At 44.0% G+C, this 22190-nt stretch overlaps 1 protein-coding gene across 3 annotated transcripts in view; it reads left to right on the forward strand.

Annotated features, from left to right (window-relative positions):
- ANKK1 (ankyrin repeat and kinase domain containing 1) overlaps nucleotides 1–22190 on the forward strand; it is a 203240-nt gene that overhangs the window by 81850 nt on the left and 99200 nt on the right. For 2 of the 3 annotated variants that reach the window (XM_069224374.1, XM_069224375.1), the window contains exon 2: nucleotides 7455–7749. The exons of the other annotated variant lie outside the window; for it this stretch is intronic. In XM_069224374.1, the coding sequence (XP_069080475.1) occupies nucleotides 7455–7749 (295 nt within the window). The remainder of the gene's footprint in view (nucleotides 1–7454; nucleotides 7750–22190) is intronic. 3 annotated transcript variants of the gene reach the window in all.

The following is a 22190-nucleotide window of genomic DNA, read 5'->3' on the forward strand; positions in this document are numbered from 1 at the left end:
GTGCAGTGGGGTGGTATAAAATGGAGTGGTGCAGAGCAGAGTGCAGCAGCGTGGAGTATGCAGTGTGTGCTAGCACACTGCCAGTACAAACAACACATTTTCAATTGAAATGGCCATTACATTTGCACAGACATGGACCCAGAAGGTGTCACCGAGTGCAGTGCAGCAGCCAAAAACACTGCGCTGCGCGACAATGCGAGAGCAGGAGAGCACCATATTCACAAAGAAATGGTGCTCTCGTCCCCTCTCCCTAGCACCACTGCCAATTTCAGCTGCCATGCGCCGTGCACACACCTTAGCGCCTTGGTGCTAGGGTGTGTGCGTGAGTCTAGCATAGGTTTTGCACAGGAAATGTACTCTTCCTGTACAAAATACTGTGCCCAGTCAAGGGAAAATGTGTTTCCTACTTTGTAAATGTGCTGTACAGTGCAACACACATGCAAAGTAAGAAAAGCAGGGAGAAATAAAAACATTTCTCCATTTAACGCCTGCTTTTCAACGCATTAATTTTTGGTGCTAAACCCTTTATTTGGATGTTTCAGAATAGGATTTAGCACCAAAAAGCATGGGTGGAAGCCCAGGTACACCAATGTAATACCCATATAACGCCCCCTTGACACAAAGTAATGAAAAGCAGCATTTTGCACTGCATTGTGCTACTTTGCCACACAAACCAATGCAAATACTAATTTCCGTTGGTTTGTGAATCCCCAAAAAAGTTTAGCATTAGGTTAGTGTTACAAAAGTAACACTAATCCGACGTTAAACCTTTAGGAAACTAGGCCATACAGTTTTACTAATAAAACTATACAGCACACAAACAATAATGTATGGAAATGGCATTAACTAGTGTATTGATTTATTTTGATTATGTCTACGTATTTGTTTCCAACACACTGCAGAATTACCAAAACATGTGCTTTATTTGTGCTTTGCTATTTCTGATATTGTCTGCAATTCTTGGACAGTTCATTGAAATGTCATTTTGATCTAGAAAATATACCCTTTCCTCTAACCCAGTATGCAGCAATATTGTCACTTAAATCCTCTCACTTTCATGTCACAGAAAGAAAACACCCAGCTCCCTCTGAAGACAAAGCCTGATATTTGACCTCTATCTTTGAATGCACAGGAAATGTGAGATAAGAACAAGGGGTCAAATGTATGACCATTTCATTTTGCGGCTCGCAAATTGTGAATTTTTTAGACTTGCAATTTGAGAGGTGCAAAAGGATATATACTTATGTGTCTCATGCATTTTTAGTGCTCCCAAATGGGGTTGTAATTGACCTGCCTTATCAATTTTCATGAGGCAGGTCGCAATTTATGATCCATTGGGAATGTGCAATAACACAGGGATGGTGGCCTGATGGGGACCGTGGACCACCATGTCTGTGTTTGCTTTTAAATAAAGCAGCATTTTTTTAAAATGCAGCCTATTTTCCCTAAAGGAAAACAGGATTTGTTTCAAAAAGGACCACTGCCTGCTCTTAAAAAACATATTTGATAGCATTCACAAAAGGGAAGGGGTCCCCTGGGTCCCCTTCCCATTTGCGACTGGCTTACCACTACTTAAATCAGCTGGTAAACTGCAATTGTTTTGCACCCGCATTCCGTCGCAAAACAATCGTAGATCCCCTTTCAACTCGCTATTAGGAAGCAATGCCCTTGGCATGACCCTTCCTAATAGCGGCTCGCAAACCCTATTTTGAGAGTCAGTTCAGTTACTGGTTCACAAAACAAGGTTTGCACATGCCAGAGGCCGTTGTAGTGGTCGCAAACGGGCCAAATCTCCATTTACAACAGCTAAAAACGTTTGTACATCTGGCCCAAGATTTACAGGCCTGTTTACAGAAAGGAGTGCTCCTAGAAGAATACAAGGAGAGGTAGTGTGAAAGGGCTTTACTCCTCAGGAGGGGCAAACTCACACTGGATAGCCTAAAACAAATAAAGCCAGCAAATAGAAAGCCAGGAAATGTAAATTACAAACCACAAAGCTAATGGTAAGCATCACCAGGGAAGCTTTCTGAATACCCCAAGATGTCTTTAGCAAACCATTTCTGGTAGGCTTCGACCTAAAAATGTGTCCCTTGCCTCTTTGTTGGGCAGTATAAGACAATCAGAATAAGGTTGCAGTAGGTCCCGTTTAAGCCTTGATCCAGGTGTTCCCGCAGTGAAAGCTATGCCCTGTTGCAGTCACAGACTGTACTCCATCATTTCCAGATTACAACTTCATTTAACCAATGTAGGACAGTGGTCAGTGGTTCACATATAACTCACAGCACACGTTGTCCACATATGGTGTAAACTGGGTTTAGCCGAAATTTCGATTACGCTGGCATAATATCACATAATGTCTGCCATTTTGTGTTATTCTGGTTTCAGTAAATGCCTTCGATTACACAATTATGTCACAGTGCAGAAGTGTAATGCAATTGGGACAAAAATCTAGAAGCATGGAAACAATACGAATTAACAAAACAGGAGTGTGTTTTTTCTCGATAGATATGATTTTGCACTATTTTTTTGAGTTCAAAATATTTGTGAGAATGCCTTTTGTGCTAATAAAGTGCAAAATGCTGGCTCGGTATCTGGCATAATTTGGCATAATCTTTGTAGAGTATCATGGAATCTCCAAAATGGAAACTACGCAAATTTCACCCAGGCCTTGTCAAACACCAATAGCTCTGTTTCCATGTGGTTGAGATTCACTAAATCTTGGTTGACCGCAGATATACAATATTTGCACTTCCTTGCTCGGTGTGGCAAACCACCCTTATGAAACAAGGCTGTGAGTCACCTGTTTATTTAAATTAACGAAAATTGTGTCCTCCATCTAGGTCAACCAGGAGCCATGTATGCATATTAAAATACAGAGGCAAAAGGAGTATCGCCTCTTTTAAACTATGGGAGTTGACCTTTTTGTCTGCGGGTTGTTCCTGTCTAGGTGTTGGAAGTCGCTGCCGGGTAAAAAACAATGACCGCTGTTCCGCCAATCAATAAAAGCACACAGAAATTGTCGTTTTTTTTTTTTTTACATTTTACATATTTGCACACATATTTACAGTGTTTGAGGCCGACAGCGTGGCTGTCTGTCCTTCGAAAATATACAAGCATCCCTGACATGGTGTTAGTTTTCTCCAAGCCCGTGGGGGACATTTTCACAGTTTGGTGCCCTTGGCTGCTTTCGTTCTCATAGTGGTCCGGACAGCAAAAAATACAGTGGATATGGTGTGGGAAAGTTCAGCCAAGAACATTCTTTACGAACGGCCCTATTCCCGATTGGAAATAAGAGTTTCGCGTCAACACTGCTACTCAGTGGTGTTCCCCTGGGATAGCTTGTTGTATGCAAATGCAATGTAATGCAAATTGCAGCTGCGGCATCATGGATAGTGATTGCATAGTGGACAGAAGCGGTGCAAAAAATGTCCACGTATCATGCAAAATAGCATTTTGTTGTTGGAGTGCTCCCTATATCTTTTGAAAAGCTAATTCCTAAGGATTTTTTTTAATTTGGTGACACCCAGAGATGGTACCTTAAACTGTGCAGTTACCTTGCCTTATGGAAGCACTGGCGTTGCGGGGGTTATGAGGGGTTTGGTAGAAGCAGCAGGGACAGGAACATCTCGTTAGAGAAGAAATAACAATAATAGCTTGTTATTATATAGTTCGTCATGTGACACTTCTGCCATTTGTAAGCGCTTTATATAATAGATGGTACTATTTTATAGCACCCAGTTTACCCGCCTTGAAAGAATAAAGGGCTCAGTTCGTTTTCCAATGATACAAACTCTCAAACTGCAGATCACTGCATGTCTCAAAATCAATAACTCAATTCTGTTCAGGTGGAGTAAGCGCCTCACAAGGTCTCGCTTCACTCATCTCCAGTGGTGCAAGAGGGGTCCGTTTGTAACTGGGGACTGTGTTAACTGTTAGGCTTGTGCTTAGTCTGACATGTAAATTATGGACAGGATTCCGTTAAAAATTAGGTCAGATTTAGAGCTATGATTAGTGAAAATGTCTGGGCTATGTTTAGATTTAATTCTGTAGTTATAGTAAGCTCCACGTATGCTAATGTCAGTATTTTGCTTTAGGGTTTGAGATAGGAGAAGGGTGGGGGCATATTTGAATATAGTTTTATGGATGTAGCCAGGGATCTTCTCATTCTGGTGTTTTCCATAATGTTGTATTCACCGCTTGCTTGTAAAAGCTATTTAAAGCATATTCTTATTCACAACTTCGTCATCAATGTATTTCTTAACTCTTTCATTCTACATTACCACCTAGCTCGAGGGACACCACCGATATTGATTATACAACACCAGGGGCCAGATTTATGAGGCAAGCTGGTGCAAATGCTTATTTTGAAATTCCTTTTAAGCTCAAAATATGTTTGACACTGGAAAGATGCCTGAAAGTCACACACAGCAAAGCTTTGTGCTACTTTGCAATACTTTGCATCAAGCGGGTGTTCCATGGGTGGTACATGGTTTTCCCTATCAACCACCCATGGTTTTTGACCCAAAGTCCATTGATAGTAGGCACGATTTTGCACGAAAAACAACTCTTTGAGGCAAGCTTAAAAAAAGAAAAACTATTTTATTGCTCCAATTATTTCAGACTTTGCATGTGTACTGCACTGTATAGCACACATCCAAAGAAGGAAAAGTTGTAAAGTTTGTGTAGGCAAATGGTAGACATAACACACACACCCTTGCACTTTGGTGCAGTGGTGTTTGTATGGCCCTACGTATCCTGTTTGAGTGCCAGCAACAGAGAGGGAGAGCAGGGCACTACCATATATAACTAGGGCACTTGTTTTGCTCTCACCCTGTTGAGCAACGCAGAACAGCAACATTGGTTGTTGTGCTGCGTTTTGTGTCACATCTTTGTAAATCTGGGCCCAGGCGCTAATTCAACCATTTGGCTGGCTTTACTTTCAACAGGATAGTGTCCGTGTTTTAAATAGACAGGAACTGTCCAGCGCTGAGCACCTGCACTTCTTTAATCTGAGAGAGATTACCTGCACTTGTCAGCACTGTTGCAGTGTATTTAAAGGGAGAGCACCAACACTTTTCAGAAGCAAACAGGTACTCTAAATAGTGAGTACCTCCTGCACTTGTATATTTCCATTTTAAGCACTGAATAGTGTCATGTTTGTGTCTGTCAGTTCTGCATCTGATGGCTTTTTGTCCCCTCTGTTTAACCCACCAGACTTTTCCCTTCAGATATACTGATTCTCCTTCTGCAGTGTATGGTAAATACCATTGACTGAGGTTAATTCAACCATTCTAGCCATCATTTTCTTGTTTTCTCTCTTGGCCCATCCTGTAGTCGTACTATTGGATGCAGTAGCACTGCCTGTCCTTACAGCCAGTCAGGTGTGGTAGCTTCTTGTTGTAACTGCTGTTAGCGCATCTGACCTTAATAAGTAAACTTACAAGGGGACGTGAATAGGTCGATGAACCTTTTGACTCGCAATTAAGGTGTTCGTACCATAACTTTAGTACATAACCAATAATCAATACACAATAATCATCAATCAATAGCAGTAATAATCAATGGAGTCAGTAAGCACCATGACCTTTCAGTCATGAATAACCACACCTTTAAGTAAAAGTTATAATATTTATTTCACTGTATTAACAATGCTAAGGTCATGTAGATTAATCACAAAATCAAATGAAACATATACAGAAATAATACTGGCTGTCCAAAGCGGAGAAAGAAACACAATCTAATCAAAGCTTGAACTAAAACACATTCTAAAGTTATGGTGCAAATCAGTAACAAAGTCAACTGCATCAAAGTAATCATATACATTAAGTTTAGCAGAGAAATTCATTAGGCATTAATCCCTATTAGCATGATTTCATTAGTGATCATCCTTAACTTACACCAGATTAGCATCAGCATGTTGGGCTTCATGCAAAACAATTTAGTAATACAAATTTGGAAAAACATCTAACTATGGCTTTATCAAAACAATTTAGTTGGTACCTAGAAAGAAAAAGGCAAATATGCATAATAATCAACAGTCTAGCTCATAATACCTATCCTCAATGTGGATCAGCAAGCAGAGTCAGTCTTCGTCCTCGGCACCTCAGTCAATCAGCAAGGCATCAGAATTCAGCATCAAAGTTCAGAAAATGCAAAGTCTTTAGACAACTCGAAAGAATAGAGGTAAACACTCCAGAAGAATAGAAAAATGGCATGTCTTCCCCCTGTGCGCTGTCATCAAATCAAAACTAGTAAAACTATTTCCCAAATCCCCATTGGTCAGTTAATCTTATGTTCACACTTTGTCCAATAAAACTAAAATCCCAAATCTATGAATTCTACTATTACTCCGTTCACATGTCGTTAATTGGTTTGTCCTGCAATGTCCTCATCATCTGGCTGGTCAATTAACAATATTGTTGCAGCTTACACTCCAGTCAGTATCTTCATTGTTCTTCTCCTGAGAAAGTCAGTCTCACACGCATTACACACAAAATGTTACATTAATAGGAACAGCATCTTCTACCAGTCAGTTTTCATGGAAAAGGTTTCCCAGCTACAAGCATACAATGCAAAATGGAAAATCACAGTTTAACTCTCTAGGAGAGCCATTTTATTAAGCTTTTAAGAAATACAGCTTTGACATGAGGCCTGGCAAGTAGGCCAAGACCTTCCCTAAGTTAAAGTTTACAATTTATAAAGCTAGAGCATAATGCATAACCCTTAATATGACATATTACTACATTAGTCAAACATATATTCAACATTTCACAATAATAGTTCATTAGTAAGTACACTTTGTGAACATTGTCGGCCACTCATCGTAATCACATTTTCAAATGTGTGCATTATTTTTCTACGTTGTTATATTTTCTACACAAACTTATTATTCAGAATACATGAACACTCATTAATATTTTGTATTAAAGCACCTGCGCTAGCACTGCCAGCTTCCATGCCCTAATCACCATTCATGCTTTACAGCTTCATGCCCTAACTTCCAGTCATGTGCCGCAGCCTCTCGTCCTATCCACCATTTACACTTTGCAGCTTCCTGTCCTAACTACCAATCATGCTCTGCAGCCTCCTGTCCTGGACCCCATTCACACTTTGCAGCTTCCTGTCCTGCCTGCCAGTCATGCTCAGCAGCTTCCCGTCCTAGCTGCCACCCATACTTTGCAGCTTCCTGTCCTAGTTGCCAGTCATGCTCAGCAGCTTCCTGTCCTAGCCGCCATCCATACTTTGCAGTTTCCTGTCCTACCTGTTAATCATGCTCAGCAGCTTCCTGTCTTAAACACCATACATGCTTCCATACTTTGCAGCTTCCTGTCCTACTTGCCAGTCATGCTCAGCAGCTTCCTGTCCTAGCCGCCATCCATACTTTGCAGCTTCCTATCCTACCTGTCAATCATGCTCAGCAGCTTCCGGTCTTAACCACCATTCATACTTTGCAGCTTTGAAATCAAGAGCCTGATCGAGGAAGCCAGCAAGATGGAGAAGATCAAATTCCAGTACATCGTGTCCATCTACGGAATTTGTGAGAGCCCGCTGGGCATCGTGATGGAGTACATGGAGAACGGGTCCCTGGAGTCCTTGCTGCCCACTCACACTATGAGCTGGCAGCTGAAGTTCCGCATTATAAATGAGACCGCTCTCGCCATGAATTTCCTTCACAGCATGAATCCACCTCTCCTGCACATGGACCTGAAACCGGGAAACATTCTACTGGATAACCACATGCACGTTAAGGTCAGAGAACGAAGTATTTATTGCACAGGAACCGCAAATCGTTTCTTGAATTGATCTTGTTTCTACAGGCAATTTTAGGACTCCCAGATTCCCATAGGCCAGTAGACATCCAGCCGTCCACCCCACTTTGCCCTCTGTGAACATACCAGCACTGTCCAACAAAGGTCCAACAAGGCAAAATCCATGCCAGGTTTTCAGGATATCACTGACTCTGTAAAGGGTCTCCACTCAGATTAGCCTTATGTACACATATTTTATGTGCACACCCTCGTATTCTGGAATGGATCCAACCCTCCTGGACTTATGTTGGACACCCCTGGTTTATATTTTGTTATGCTACTTTTGTAAGTGAGTAAAGATAATGGAAACACCTCTGAGGACTGCCTGTACCCACGCCAGAGGTTCACCATATCCTCGAAAAAGGCCTACTTTACTTGTTTTTAGTAGGTAATATGTAAATGCGGCATAGAAATGGTCGCCCGTTTAAACCTAGGTAGAACACCTATGTGGTAAGAGCTAGCCTGTTTAAAATAAAGTTGGTGTGCGTTTAGGTGAGTTAACTAAACATTTAAGGGGATTCATTTTTAAGGTGTGTCAAATATTTTACTCGTATTCTACAGCGGATCGGTTTTGAATGTTTAATACTCCTTATAATAAGGTGCACGACTGATTGCTTAGTGTATACTTTTTAACGATCATATGTTCTGAAGAATCTATCATTGAGCCCTCTGATATGACAATATTAGGATCCTCAAGCAAACGTCAGTGATATACATTTGCTTTTCTGACATGTGGTGGAGCACAATAGTAACGATTTCTCTGCTAAATGGGCGATCTCAGGGCAAATATAGACAAAAAGATACGGGGCATCTAGTCACTCAGAAGCAAGAGGAGTTAGAGAAGCTGTGTATTTCTATAAGCCACATTAAAATAGTAATAGATATTTTTGTGTCCCGACAATAGAACAATTTCTGCCATGTCTAATTGCTGAAATGACCCAATTTAATACCATCAAATTGACTGATTGTTTTTGGAAAGGTAGAAAATAGAGACTGCCGTGCCAGTAATAGCGTTCCATGACAGGTCATATCATATGTCACGATGTGTTGCCTAACTTAAGTGCCATCTTGACTGTCATGGCTTCTACGACGGCATTAAAAAAGTTAATTATCTGGAGCTGCAGCCGCTGGGCATGCATGGAAATTTGCTTCCTGCGTCAGAGATTTGCATATCTGCATCAGAATGGGGCACGTCATCCACAAAACACTGCCGGGCTTAGTTTTAGCTATCTATTTTGCGAACGTCCTTGTTCGATAAAGAAAATGCTCTCCAACATCAGCTTAGTAGCCTTAGCCTTAGACATTCTTACATTTGAGTGTGACACGAAAGTCTGGGTGTCGAGAGTAGGTTCAGGAGATCCTGCTTCATAGCAGATTTTCAGGATACGTTAATAAAATGCGTTTACAGGCAATGAGTCTAAATTGAAGTAATGTGCCTCCTGATTATCCTGAAAGGCTGCCATTAACCAGACCCTCTCGGTGCTACCTCGGACACCCTTTCATAAAGTGCATGATAGATGCAAGTGTGGGGTGGATTTACTGAGGTTTAAGTGATCGACCTTGCAGCACATCACACTTCTGTCCTAGCTGGCTTTTGTAAAGTATGGTAAGGCGCAAATACATTTTCTATTGTAGTGCATCATGCCAGCACTCACATAAAGCTTTAGTAAATATACCCCAGTGTCTAGGAACAGGCATCTGAAGTGTAAACCCCTACTTGCGATCTGAGTACAGCCGCGCTAAGTGTAAAACCTCGGCATGTTCAGTCCATCGTCAAATTATGTTGTGAGAATCGCCTTAGCTCACTTTAGACGCATATCCTGTTAAAATGCAGTTTCTACTTACCTGGATGCAGTGGCGTAACACAACTTGAGGGGGCCCCCTTGTAGGAAAGTACCCTCTTATTCGCATGTTACCCCCAATTTGTGCCTGACGTCAGTGTGTTTGACTATGTCACTGGGACCCTGCTAACCAGGACCCCAGTTCTTATGGTCTCTCCTCTCTCAAATTTGTCACCGCATACTGGTAACCCAGTATTTCATCACAACTTGGCATACTGGTGCCCCCTTATAAGTCCCTAGTGTATAGTACTTAGGTACCCAGGGCATTGGTGTTCCAGGGGATCCCTATGGGCTGCAGCATTACTTTTGCCATCCATAGGGAGCCCATGCAAAGGATTCTACAGGACTGCCATTGCAGCCTGTGTGAAATGGTGCATACACCATTTCACAGCCATTTACACTGCACCAGGTCACTTATAAGTCACCTATATGTCAGGCCTTCAAACCCTGAAGGCTGGGTGCAAAGTACCTGTGTGTGAGGACACCCCTGCACTAGCAGAGATGCCACCACGTCATCCAGGACCATTTTCCCAGACTTCGTGAGTGCGGGAACGCCATTTCACCCGTGCACTGGGCATAGGTCAATACCTATGTCCAGCTCCACATTGGTAACTCCGAATATGGCCATGTAAGGTGTCTAACATCTGGGAATTGTACCCCAATACTGATTCTAGTATTGGTTTTACAATTCCATGCACTCTGGGGCTCCACAGTGGACCCCCAGTACTGCCATACCAGCCTTCTGAGGTTTTCCAGGCAGCCCCAGATGCTGCCACATCACATACAGGTTTCTGCCCTCCTGTTGCTTGAACAGCTCAAGCTCAGGAAGGCAGATCAAAGCATTTCATTTGGGAGAGGGGTGTTACACCCTCTCCCTTTGGAAATAGGTGTTATAGGCATGGGAGGGGTAGCCTCCCAGAGCCTCTGGAAATGCTTTGAAGGGCACAGATGGTGCCCTCCTTGCATAATCCAGTCTACACCGGTTCAGGGACCACCAGTCCCTGCTCTGGCGTGAAAATGGAGAAAGGAAAAGGGAGTGACCACTCCCCTGTCCATCACCACCCCAGGGGTGGTGCCCAGAGCTTCTCAGAGTGTCCCTGGGTTTTGCCATCTTGGATTCCAAGGTGGTGGGCCACTCTGGGAGCATCTGAGTGGCACGTGCCAGCAGGTGACATTGGGTCTCTCCTCTCGGTGTTTCCTCAGATTCAGATTGCAAGACTCCAGCAGGAATCCTCTGCATCCTTTACTTCACCTTCTACCGACGAAACTGCATCTGGACCCTCCAGGAACTCTATAAACTGCAACAAAGAAGCAAAGAGGAATTCTGCAACATTGTATCTTCAGCTCCTGCCAGCAACTGCAACTGTTTCCAGGTCGTGCATCCTCTGAGGACTGCCTGTCTTTAACCTGCACCAGAAGAATGAAGGAATCTCCCTTGAAGTGAAGGAGTCGCTTCCCTGCTTCAGCAGGCACCCCTCTGCAGCGACAAGTGGTGGCGTAGGTCCCCTCTCCTGATGAAGTGCGTGGATGCAGCAACACAGGTGGTGGACTGAAGTTGTCCAGATGGTCCTAAGGTCCAGCTGTCCAACTTTGGTGGAGGTAAGAGCTTGCCTCCCCACGCAAGACAGTACCCCTGTGCACCGCATGATTTGCAGTTGACAAGGCTTGTGTGCGACCTTCCACAAAGTTCTTCATGCACAGCACAGCTCCGGCCCCCAGCACTCCTTCCTGCGATGCACAGCTTCCTGAGTGGTTCTTCGGTGGCGTGGGATACCTTTGTGTCGTGCTGCGTGGTCTTCTGAGGGCTCTCTGAGTTGCTGAGAGCCCCCTCTGCTTCCCCCTCCTGGGTAGAGGCCACCAAGTCCCTCCTGATCCCGGTCAGTGCCATTTACCACTAACCGCAAGCTTTGCGTGTGCCAAGTCCAGTTGGTGGAATCCAATGATGCAAACCAGACTGCAATCTTCCAACTGGCGTGGGACATGATCTGCACCAACCAGGAACCCGCATCCGTCTTCTTGGATGCAGTACTGACTACTCTTCTTCACTGGTGGTTCTTCTTTTGCACCTTCATCCGGGTTAGCAGGGGCTCGTGGACTCTCAGTGCTTCTTGGACTTGGTCCCCTTCTTCCACACGTCTTCAGGTCCAGGAATCCATCATTGGTGTCTTGCAGTCTCTTCTGGTTCTTGCATAATCTTCTATCATGACTTCTTGTGTGTTCTAGGAAACTTACTGTGATTTACTCCTGTTTTCCTGGGCTCTGGGTTGGGTTCTATTACTTAACTTTGGTGATTTCTTACACTCCCAGTGCCCCTCTACACACTACACTTGCCTAGATGGAAAATCGACTTTTGCATTCTACTATTTTAGTATATGGTTTGTGTCCCCCCTAGGCTATTGCACCCTATTGTGTTTTTCACTATTTGCACTGTTTTCTAACAGTTTTTACAGCAATTTCTGCATTCTAGTGTATATACTGTGTATATTACTTACCTCTTAAGGGAGTATAGTCTCTAAGGTATTTTTGGCATTGTGTCACTAAAAATAATGTACCTTTATTTTTGTAACACTGAGTATTTTCTTTCATGTGGGTAAGTACTGTGTGACCACAGTGGTATTGCAAGAGCTTTTCATGTCTCCTAGATAAGCCTTGGCTTCTCAGCTACAGCTACCCCTAGACAGCCTGGCTTTTAGACACTGACTACATTTCACTAATAAGGGATACCTGGACCTGGTATAAGGTGTAAGTACCTTTGCTACCCACTACAAACCAGGCCAGCCTCCTACACCCCTGCAAGGGACCTGGAGGCCCCCCCCACTGGACCCAGTCAGGGACCTCCCCCCCATGTACAGTGTACTGTGCTGAGGGGGCTCCCTGGAGCTCGCCCCACATACCCTTGGGGCTGTGGGGGCCTTTGTTACACTACTGACTGGATGTTTCTTCGTACCACCGCAGGTTCTATGGCCCTAAGGGAGAATTTCATGTTATTGCTGACCCAATTTAGCTCATGTAGTGTCACCTACAGACACGGGAAACAGATTTACTGAATTCCCACATTATGCAGTGCAACAAACAAATTTGATGCATTGCACAAGGGGAAAATAAGAATTGACCTGCTGCAATGGCACTCTAACTGACACTGTAGTGAGGCTGCCTTATATGACCCACAGTCTCACACAATGGTACAGCAGTGAAAGTGCCCTGTCTCGCATGAGAGTTATAGTGAAAGCATACCTTTCCATCACATGTTCCTGTGTGTAGACAAACTCAGAAGGACCCCACTCATTAGATGTCTTCTGTGCACTACAGCATACATAAAGCACACGTTTTTTGAGAAACTAACAAATTTCCTTTTTCAATGCCTGCTTCAAGGAGGCATTCATTTTTTAAATACCCTCTGATCTGGGCTCCTTAGTAGATTCAGCTTTGTCTCAAAACCTATGGGTGTATGTGCTCATAGACCCAAATAACAACCCCTTGACATAAGCCACTTTTTGCTCTGATAAAACTGTATCTTTCCAGCTCAAAATACTTTTTATGCTTTAAAGATAATAGGAATGTGTCTGCAGGAAAGTGCCCTTTCTGTATGGCCATCCCCACAATTTTTTCTTCAGTGCTGATGGTTATGACTCTGAAAGTGCCCTGGAACTTGCTAACCACGCCCCAGTGCCAGTGATCTCTCCCTAATACATAATTCATGTGAACTGATAACCTCCAATTGGCAAGGACTTTAACCACTTATTAAGTCCCTGGTAAGCGGTACCAGTGGTACCCATGGCATTGGAGTTAAAGGGGTTACCAGGGCCTGCAGCACTGATTGTGTCACCCTGAGCGATCCAAGTAAATAGGTGACAGAAGGCCTGCCACTGCAGACTGCATGAGCAGTGCAAACTGCCCAAACTCAAGTTTGCCCTTACCATGAGAGGCAAGGTTTCAGCACCATTTTTCATATATGTCAGTTACCCCTAAGGTAGGTCTCCTGGGCCCAGGATGCAAGGTGCTCTATATTAAAGGTGTGGCCATATAAGTGCAAGCTTAAAGGTCCCTATATTAGGCTCTTTCCATTTAGGGCTACTATAAGTGGTCAGGGGGACTTCGGATAATATGGGCTTCATCTGCTTATTGGGTAGCATGAGGGTGTTGTTCTGAATATATGCCAAGGAGACCCAAATCATCTTCAACCTCAGACATCAGAGTCAGGCGCTCCATCTACTTCAGCCATGCTTAAATCTGACATTTACCATCATCCGCCAATGGATGGCCCCATATATTTTGATTCTCACTCCATCCAGGACAGAATTTCATACTGCTGGACTCATAGATCACAATATATCAGCAGGCTACCTGCAAAACCAGTACTTGCTTCTGGCAAGTAAAGATATTGAAGAACCTTTCAACTTTTCTGCATCCCTGCTATCATACAACTATCATCTAAACTCTAGTCTTTTTCCATTTGTACTATGAGAACTCTTGTGACCTGGGTTTCTCCCAAAAAAATCTGAGAGTACAGAAAGCCACTGCTCTCCTGATTACCAACACCTGAGACAACAACATATATCACCATTACTAAGAAGCCTTCACTGGCTGCCAGTGGAGCAACATATAAAGTTGGAAGCCCTTACCATCATGCACTGCATCATAAATGGCAACACACTGCATTTCTAGAAAAAAGGTTCTCCCTCCTTTTTCTGCCACACCAGCTAAGATCTAGAGGCCAATTTATCCTCACAATTCTGAAAACAAAAAAGACAACTGCTGGGACAAAGCTTTTTCATACTGGTCCGCTAATAATCTACCCGAGTTGTTTTAGATACACACTCCATCTTTTAACCTTCTGTGAGAACCTGAAAGCTTTCCCCTTCCCATCCTAATAGCTTTCCTTTTTGGATTTCCTTTCCCACCCATTCTTTTTATCTGCTTAGTTATTTTACAAGCACAATGATGGTTTGGAGTATGCGCCCTCTATAAATAAATAATGCTAACACTACTGACTGGCACTGTGAATGTTTATTTTGATGGGTCCTGTAGGAGGCTGGCCTGGTTTGTAGTGGGTACCTTGGGTACTTACACCTTATACCAGGTCCAGTTATCCCTTATTAGTGAAATGTAGTAGTGTTGTAGCAGCCTAGGCTGGTAGAGGTAGCTATTGCAGAGCATTTTAGGCTGAATTAGGAGACATGCAAAGCTCATGCAATACCACTTATAGTTACACAGCACTTATACACAAGTAAAGACAATACTCAGTGTTATCAAAAATAAAGGTATTTATTTGGGTGACACAGTACCAAAAATATCTTAGAGACAATACTCTTTCTGGAGGTAAGTATTATACACAAGATATATACTAGACACCAAAATTAGACAAGTAAATAGTAATAGAACAATGCAAACAGTAGGAGATCCTAAAGAATGCAAAGGGAGAAAATAGGTCTAGGGGCAACACAAACCATATACTAAAAAAGTGGAATGTGAATCATGAATTCCCCCCTAGACAACTGTAGTGTGTGCAGAATCACTGGGAGAGTAAGAATAGAGTAAAGGTAAGTAAATTACCCCACCCCAGAGCCCAGAAAAGCAGGAGCAAAGTACTGCAAGTTTCCTTAGGACACACTACACCTCGTTTTGGGGATTTTGCAGCAGCCAACCAAGTCTGCAAAGAACAACTGCTGGATTATTGGACCTGAAGACCTGCAAAGGAAGGGGACCAAGTCCAGAAGTCGAAAGAAGTTCCAGGAATGACAGGGGCTCCTGCCAGCCCAGAAGAGGGTGCAAAAGAAGAGTCCCTGGTTAGTTGAACACTGCAGCAATGCACCATAGGAAGATGCCAGCAGGTTCCTGCACAATGCAAAAGATGTCCCACGGCGTGAAGATTGTTGCAGATGAGATTTTGTGTTGTAAGGCACCAATAAGCCTTGGCTATGGCAAAAGTGAGTTTTTCATCAAAATGGTGCTAAATGGACCCAGGAAGGGACCTGGCGGCCTCAACTCTATGTGAGGAGGAAGAGGGGGCTCGCAGCACTTTAGAGAGCCCTCAGGATGCCAGCCAGCACCCCCAGAAGCCACAGGATCTGGGTTCAAAGGAGGTGCAAAATGCAGTTGATGCAGCACAACAAAAGAAGGTCCCACGCTGCCGGAGAACAACTCAGCAAGTTGAGCATTACAGGGTGGAGTGCTGGGGACCTGGGCCAGGCTGTGCACAAAGGAATTTTGCAAAGAGTGCACAGAGGCCTCAGGAGGTGAAGAAGACACAGTACACAGGGGTACCTTCATTCTCAGGGAAGGCAAGGTCTTACCTCCTCCAAATTGCATCAGTAGGACCTCAGGACAGACTATGTCAATGATATCCACCCTCTGTGTCCTTAGGAGCACACTCGTTGCAGTGAGAGGAGTCCCAGGGTACAGATCGTCGCCTTGGAAGGTGCCTGCTTGGAGCAGGGGAGTGACTCCTTCACTCCACAGGAGATTTCCTTGGTCCTTCTGGTGCAGGATGAAGACAGGGAGGCCTCAGAGCATGCACACCATGGGGACTGTTACAGTTGCTGACTTGGAGCTGAGGTTGCTGAAGAAAAGTGTCTCTTGGAGACACTTTGTTGCAATTACAGCATTTCTTGGAGCAGGTTGCGGTTGATCCGAGGTCAGAAGAGTTTGAAGTTGTTGCAGAGAATTTCTGAAGGAAACCTGCAAGCAGAATCTGAAGAGAACCCAGAGGAGAGACCCTAAATAGCCCTGAGAGGGGGAACGGCTACCTTACAAGGTATGGACCTATCAGGAGGGCTCTCTGATGTCACCTGCTGGCACTGGCCACTCAGAGCCCTCCAGAGTGCCCCCACACCTTGCAAAGCAAGATAGCTGAAGTCTGGGGCACACTGGAGGAGCTCTGGGTACCACCCCTGGGGTGGTGATGGACAGGGGAGTGGTCACTCCCCTTTCCTTTGTCCAGTTTCCCGCCAGAGCAGGGGACAAGGGGTCCCTGAACCGGTGTAGACTGGTTTATGCAAGGAGGGCACCATCTGTGCCCTTCAAAGCATTTCCAGAGGCTTGGGGAGGCTACCCCTCCCCAGCCTGTAACACCTATTTCCAAAGGGAGAGGGTGTAACGCCCTGCTCTCAGAGGAAAGGCTTTGGTCTGACTTCCTGGGACTGGGCTCCCCAGACCCCAGGAGGGCAGAACCCTGTCTGTGAGGTGGCAGCAGCTGTAGCTGCAATGCAAGCCTCAGAGAGCTGGTTTTGTAGTACTGGGGGTCCATGGTGGAGCCCCCAGGATGCATGGAATTGGCTCCCCAATACCAGATTTGGAATGGGGGGACAATTCCATGATCTTAGACATGTTACATGGCCATATTCGGAATTACCATTGTGAAGCTACATATAGGTATTTGACCTATATGTAGTGCACATGTGTAATGGCGTCCCCGCCCTCACAAAGTCCGGGGAAATGGCCCTGAACTATGTGGGGGCACCTTTGCTAGTGCAAGGGTGTTCTCACACTTAGTAACTTTGCACCTAACCTTCAGCAAGTGAAGGTTAGACATATAGGTGACTTATAAGTTACTTAAGTGCAGTGAAAATGGCTGTGAAATAGTGTGTGCACTATTTCACATAGGCTGCAATGGCAGTCCTGTGTAAGGGTTTGTCTGAGCTCCCTATGGGTTGCAAAATAAATGCTGTAGCATATATGGATCTCCTGTAACCCCAATGTCCTGGGTACCTAGGTCCCATATACTAGGGACTTATAAGGGGGGTCCTGTATGCCAATTGAAATTGGTAAATGAAGTCACTGGCCTACAGTGACAAATTTAAAAGCAGAGAGAGCATGAGCACTGAGGGTCTGATTAGCAGAGCCTCAGTGACACAGTTAGGCACTACACACATTAGCTCACAAACTATGAGCACTGGGGTCCTGGCTAGCAAGATCCCAGTGAGACAGGCAAAACACACTGACATATAGGTTTCTATCTATGAGCACTCAGGTTCTGGCTAGCAGGATCCCAGTGACACAGTGAAAAGACACTGACACACACTCACAAACAGGCCAAAAGTGGGGGTAACCATGCTCGAAAGAGGCTACTTTCCTACAGGTCCTGACTGTCCCTCACTGCTAGTCCTGCTCTACATCCTTTCATTGGGCTGGGCCTTGGCAGATAGTGAAAGAACATATAGGTACTGTTAGTGTCAGGCGACCAGTGTCATGTCGGAAAATGAACCTTGCATAAGTCTTTCAGAAGCAAAATGACTGTTTTATGGGTCAATTTCTGCTACTTACCTTATTAAACATGAGCATATTTATGTTATTCATTGATGGTAATGTGTTAATCGAAGTTTCACACATTGGACAGTGACAGATCACACAGAAAAACAAACACACAAAAGGTGATGGGAGGAATGCTTGCAGTATGTCTAACCACTGACAAACACTATGGGAAGCTTTAAAACCCATAGTTCTTTTCCTTATCATGCCCCTCAGAATAGACCCAGTTGTCCAAATCAGTCTTGGCCCTTCTCCAGTAAGAATAGTCCATTCCCAACTGCTCTCTTTGAACTAGAAGAAAACCAACTCAAGACCATTTTCAGACTGAATGGACCTCTTCAGTCAGGGGTAGCTTGGTTCCAGTGGCACGGTGTGCAAGGGCTCCATGTCCGGCATACACTTGGTGACAAAGGGCATTATGTTAAACACACAAAAGATAATGAGAGCAATGCTTGCAATAAGCCTAACCATTGGCATTCACTAGGAGTAGCATCCCAATCATCTTTATTTTTCCCACCATGCTACCTCAGACTAGACCCAGCCATATGCAAATCAGTCCTGTTCCTGTTCCAGTAGGAACAGTCCAGTCCGAACTGCCAAACTATATTTTCTTTGAACCAGAACAAAAGCAACCCAAGTCAGTTTTCAGACTGAATAGATCACTTCAGTCTGGAATAGCTTGATTCTAGTGTCACAGTGCACAAGGGATTTATGTCTGGCATACACTTGGTCACAAAGGGTGATACGTTAAGCACAGAAAAGATGATGAGAGGAATGCTTGCAATAAGCATTCCAACCCATCTTTCTTTTGCCCACTATGCCAACTCAGACTAGACCCAGTCATATACAAATCAGTCTTGGTCCTGCTTCATTAGGAACTGTCCAGCCCAAAATGTCAAGTCAGGTCCTATATGTACCAGAATCCAAACAAGCCATGACCAGTTTTGGTCACAGAAGGGCACTAAGATCATGGAAATATCACACATAAGAAATGTTAAAATTTGACAGCTGTTGAGTTCTGTGGCCATCAACTAGAGGTAGTCGACACTTTCTTCAAGCAAAGATTGAAGGGGGGTAAACAAAACAAATCAGCAACTAAAGGGAGGGTTTACAAAAACCCCTCTTGCTTTAGGCTTGCGATGCAAATGACCTGTGTTCTGTCTATGGTCAGTCCTAAAAGAGTTAGTGGAACTGAGGTATGGCACTGGTTATGTGCTGGGACGGAAAAGGGGGCAATTGAAAGAAATTTGATGTTATCTCACTAGTAATCACTGGTGAAACAATTATCTTCGAAGTATACCAAAATTGCAAACTAAAAACAGGCATGCTGAAAGTGCAATTAAAAATGTACAAGTAATGTGAAAAGTACTGTCAAATGTAATTTAAATATATGGCTGTCAAAGAATACCAGTGGAACCTAATGTCTATGAAATATCAGTTTCGGGCATATCAAATCTAATCAGAGTTTGAAGTGGGTGTGATCTGTGGGAAACAATGTTCCCATTCTGTTTTTACTTTTACAGAACCAGTCTCCTACATTTGGTACAAAAAAAACATACAGCTATTCCTGAACGGTTAATGCTAACCTAGAGGTGCCTCTGTCTGGCTGTGGTGAAGCCAAGGGAGAGACAGAAAGGCCGATTTTGAAAGAAGAAGCAAGCCATCTCTCCAGGGTGCCTTATATCTGAAAATGTAAATGTGTGAAATGTGTTGTTTAGGAAATCTAAAAGCTGCTTTTGAGCCAATATAGGCAGGGTCACTGGAATAGTGCGATTCTGTAGCCATGGCTTGTTCGCATAAATAAGGATTTGCTGAATTTGCCACACGATCCATCATCTGCTGCTATCTACAGACTTTAACAAAAAATGCTTCTAGCTCAAACGGATTAACAGTTACTAAAATGTGGCAACATGTATTCAGGAACAGTGGAAGACCCTTCACAAAGGTTAATTGGTTGCCTGTTGCTTATTTCTGAATTTGGTTGTTAAACTGGGGCTAATGAGGTGAAATATTTGCCCAGATTTTTTTACCATGTGTACAAATGACAAAATAATGAAGTTATACTAATACAAAAATGTACTGCGTTATGCCACATAATTTGCCTTTTCTTGCTGCATAATTTAGTAAACCTTACCACTTAATTTCAGTGGCCTCAAATGTAACCTTCAATATGATGAAGTCTTTTGAGGAGTACTGGTAACTTGCACATTTATAATGCTTTCAGCTAGAAGCTGGGACTCCTTAACACTACCAATACACATATCACTTTTTGCTACTGTGCGAACAAGGATTCAAATTTTTGACTGTCTGGTTACACACACTGACATCTGCAGTGAGCGCATTGACAAATTGAGCTTTCATAACGTTAAATAGTGCAGATTACCTTGTGCATTAATTTTTAATTTGAGGTGTGAACTTTATTTTATATGCACATGACTGGAGGTGAAAGGCCAACAAAATAATTGCAGAATATTTTTTTCCAGGTATGCCTCTGACCACATTTAACAGGCCCACCCCTATTGTACACAGTATCACAGTTCCAATACATTTCTTTATGGACTTCAAGCCCTGAGTCTAACAAATCATAAACAACTGCTGTGAGAAATTAGGTTATTGGTTGACTGAGGTGTGAGCCTTGGCCAAGCAGCAACCACAATCCTTGTCAAGGTGAGGCACAAGCCAACCCTAAATTAACCTGTGCTCAGCCCTCTGGTAGCTTGTCACAGAGCAGTCAGACTTAACTTAGAGTCAATGTGTAAAGTATTTGTACAACACCTCAAACTGAAATAAAGTGAAAAACACACCACATTTTTTATAAATAAAACAAGACCAATATGACAAAAGTCTAATCAGTAGAACAAGGCACATGCAGTTTTAAAGGCTTGGTGAAAATAGTTCCAAAAAGTACAAAGTGCTAGCTGTGGTCATCTGGTCTCACAGGACCAGGGCAAAGTCACAAGTTCAGGCCGACTGCGATGGAGCGTGGGCTGGCAACAGGGGCCCACTTAGGTCCACTGAACAGAGTCCTTAAATCCTGGTGCACAGTTCGTGTGGCATTGCTTTGTGAGACTTTGTAATGTCCGGCGTTAGTTCCGATGAAGCTGTGCAGGGATGGTTTGAGGGACTTTGCGTTGGTTCTGGTGAGATGTGTGTCAAAGCTTGGTGGGGCTTCACGTCGCTTTGTGTCAGGTCCAATGGATTTGGCAGCGGTGTGCCAAGGCATTGCAGGGCTTTGCATCGGTTCTGACGGGAGCCACAGCTGGGCTTGGCAAAGCACCTTCGGGGTCACTTTCAAGGGTCCAGGTAAAGGGTGTCACCACTTGGCAGGGCAGGACTCACTGATGGCAGAGTCCAAATGCTGGGCTCAGCATTTGGACTTGTTTTGTCCCTCATGCTTCTGATCAGGAGGCCAGCCAACTATCCCATGGAGTCACTCTGGGGTCCTGGGTTCAGAGTTACAGGTCAAGTCCTTCTCACCAGGCAAGAGGGAAGCAAAGAGCAGGTCAATACAGCAGGGCAGAGTCCTTCAGAGCAGCAGCCCTTCACAGCAGCAGTCCAAAAGAGGGGCAGTTCTTTCATTGGCACAGCAGTCCTTCGTGGCAGAGTATTCACAGGTCCAGACATGTACTGAAGTATTGATGTCTGATGTCCAGTATTCATGCCCAGTTGTGCCTTTGAAGTGAGGAGAAGCGTGTAGAGGCATGCCTTTGAAATGCACAGGTGTTCTGCCTTCCCTGCTCTGTCTTCAGACTACAGGGGATATGCAGCCCTTTGTGTGGAGGCAGGATACAGCCTACTCAAGTGTAAGTGGGGCTATGCCCAGCTCCTCCCTCCCATCCTGGTCCATCAAGGCACTCCTAAGCTCCCTATTGTGTGTGGTTGTCTAGGAGGAATACATAAAGCCCAACTTCCAATCAGTCATGTGACCCAGAGACAGGCTGCAGGCTGGAAGGCTGGAAAATGCCCACTTTGTAAAAGTGGCATTTATTTTCAAAATTGCAATTTAAAATCCAACTTCACCATAAGTTAAAAGTATTCATTACAATTCCAAAGACATCAAGCATGAACTGATTTCCTGCTCCCATTTGCAAATTACGGATTATTAAATTCAATAAGGTAACTCCAATGTTATCCTATGGGAGAGTTAGGCCTTGCAGTAGTTAAGAGTTTTTCACTACCAGGTCATGTAAAACTCAAAAATACATGTCCAACGTTTGAAATACACTGTGCCATGCCCTCTGGGATGTCCAGGGCCTACCCTTGTCATAACATATATGTGTTAAAAAGTAAGGTT

This window comes from Pleurodeles waltl, chromosome 3_1, assembly GCF_031143425.1.
Source record: "Pleurodeles waltl isolate 20211129_DDA chromosome 3_1, aPleWal1.hap1.20221129, whole genome shotgun sequence".
Lineage (NCBI taxonomy): Eukaryota > Metazoa > Chordata > Amphibia > Caudata > Salamandridae > Pleurodeles > Pleurodeles waltl.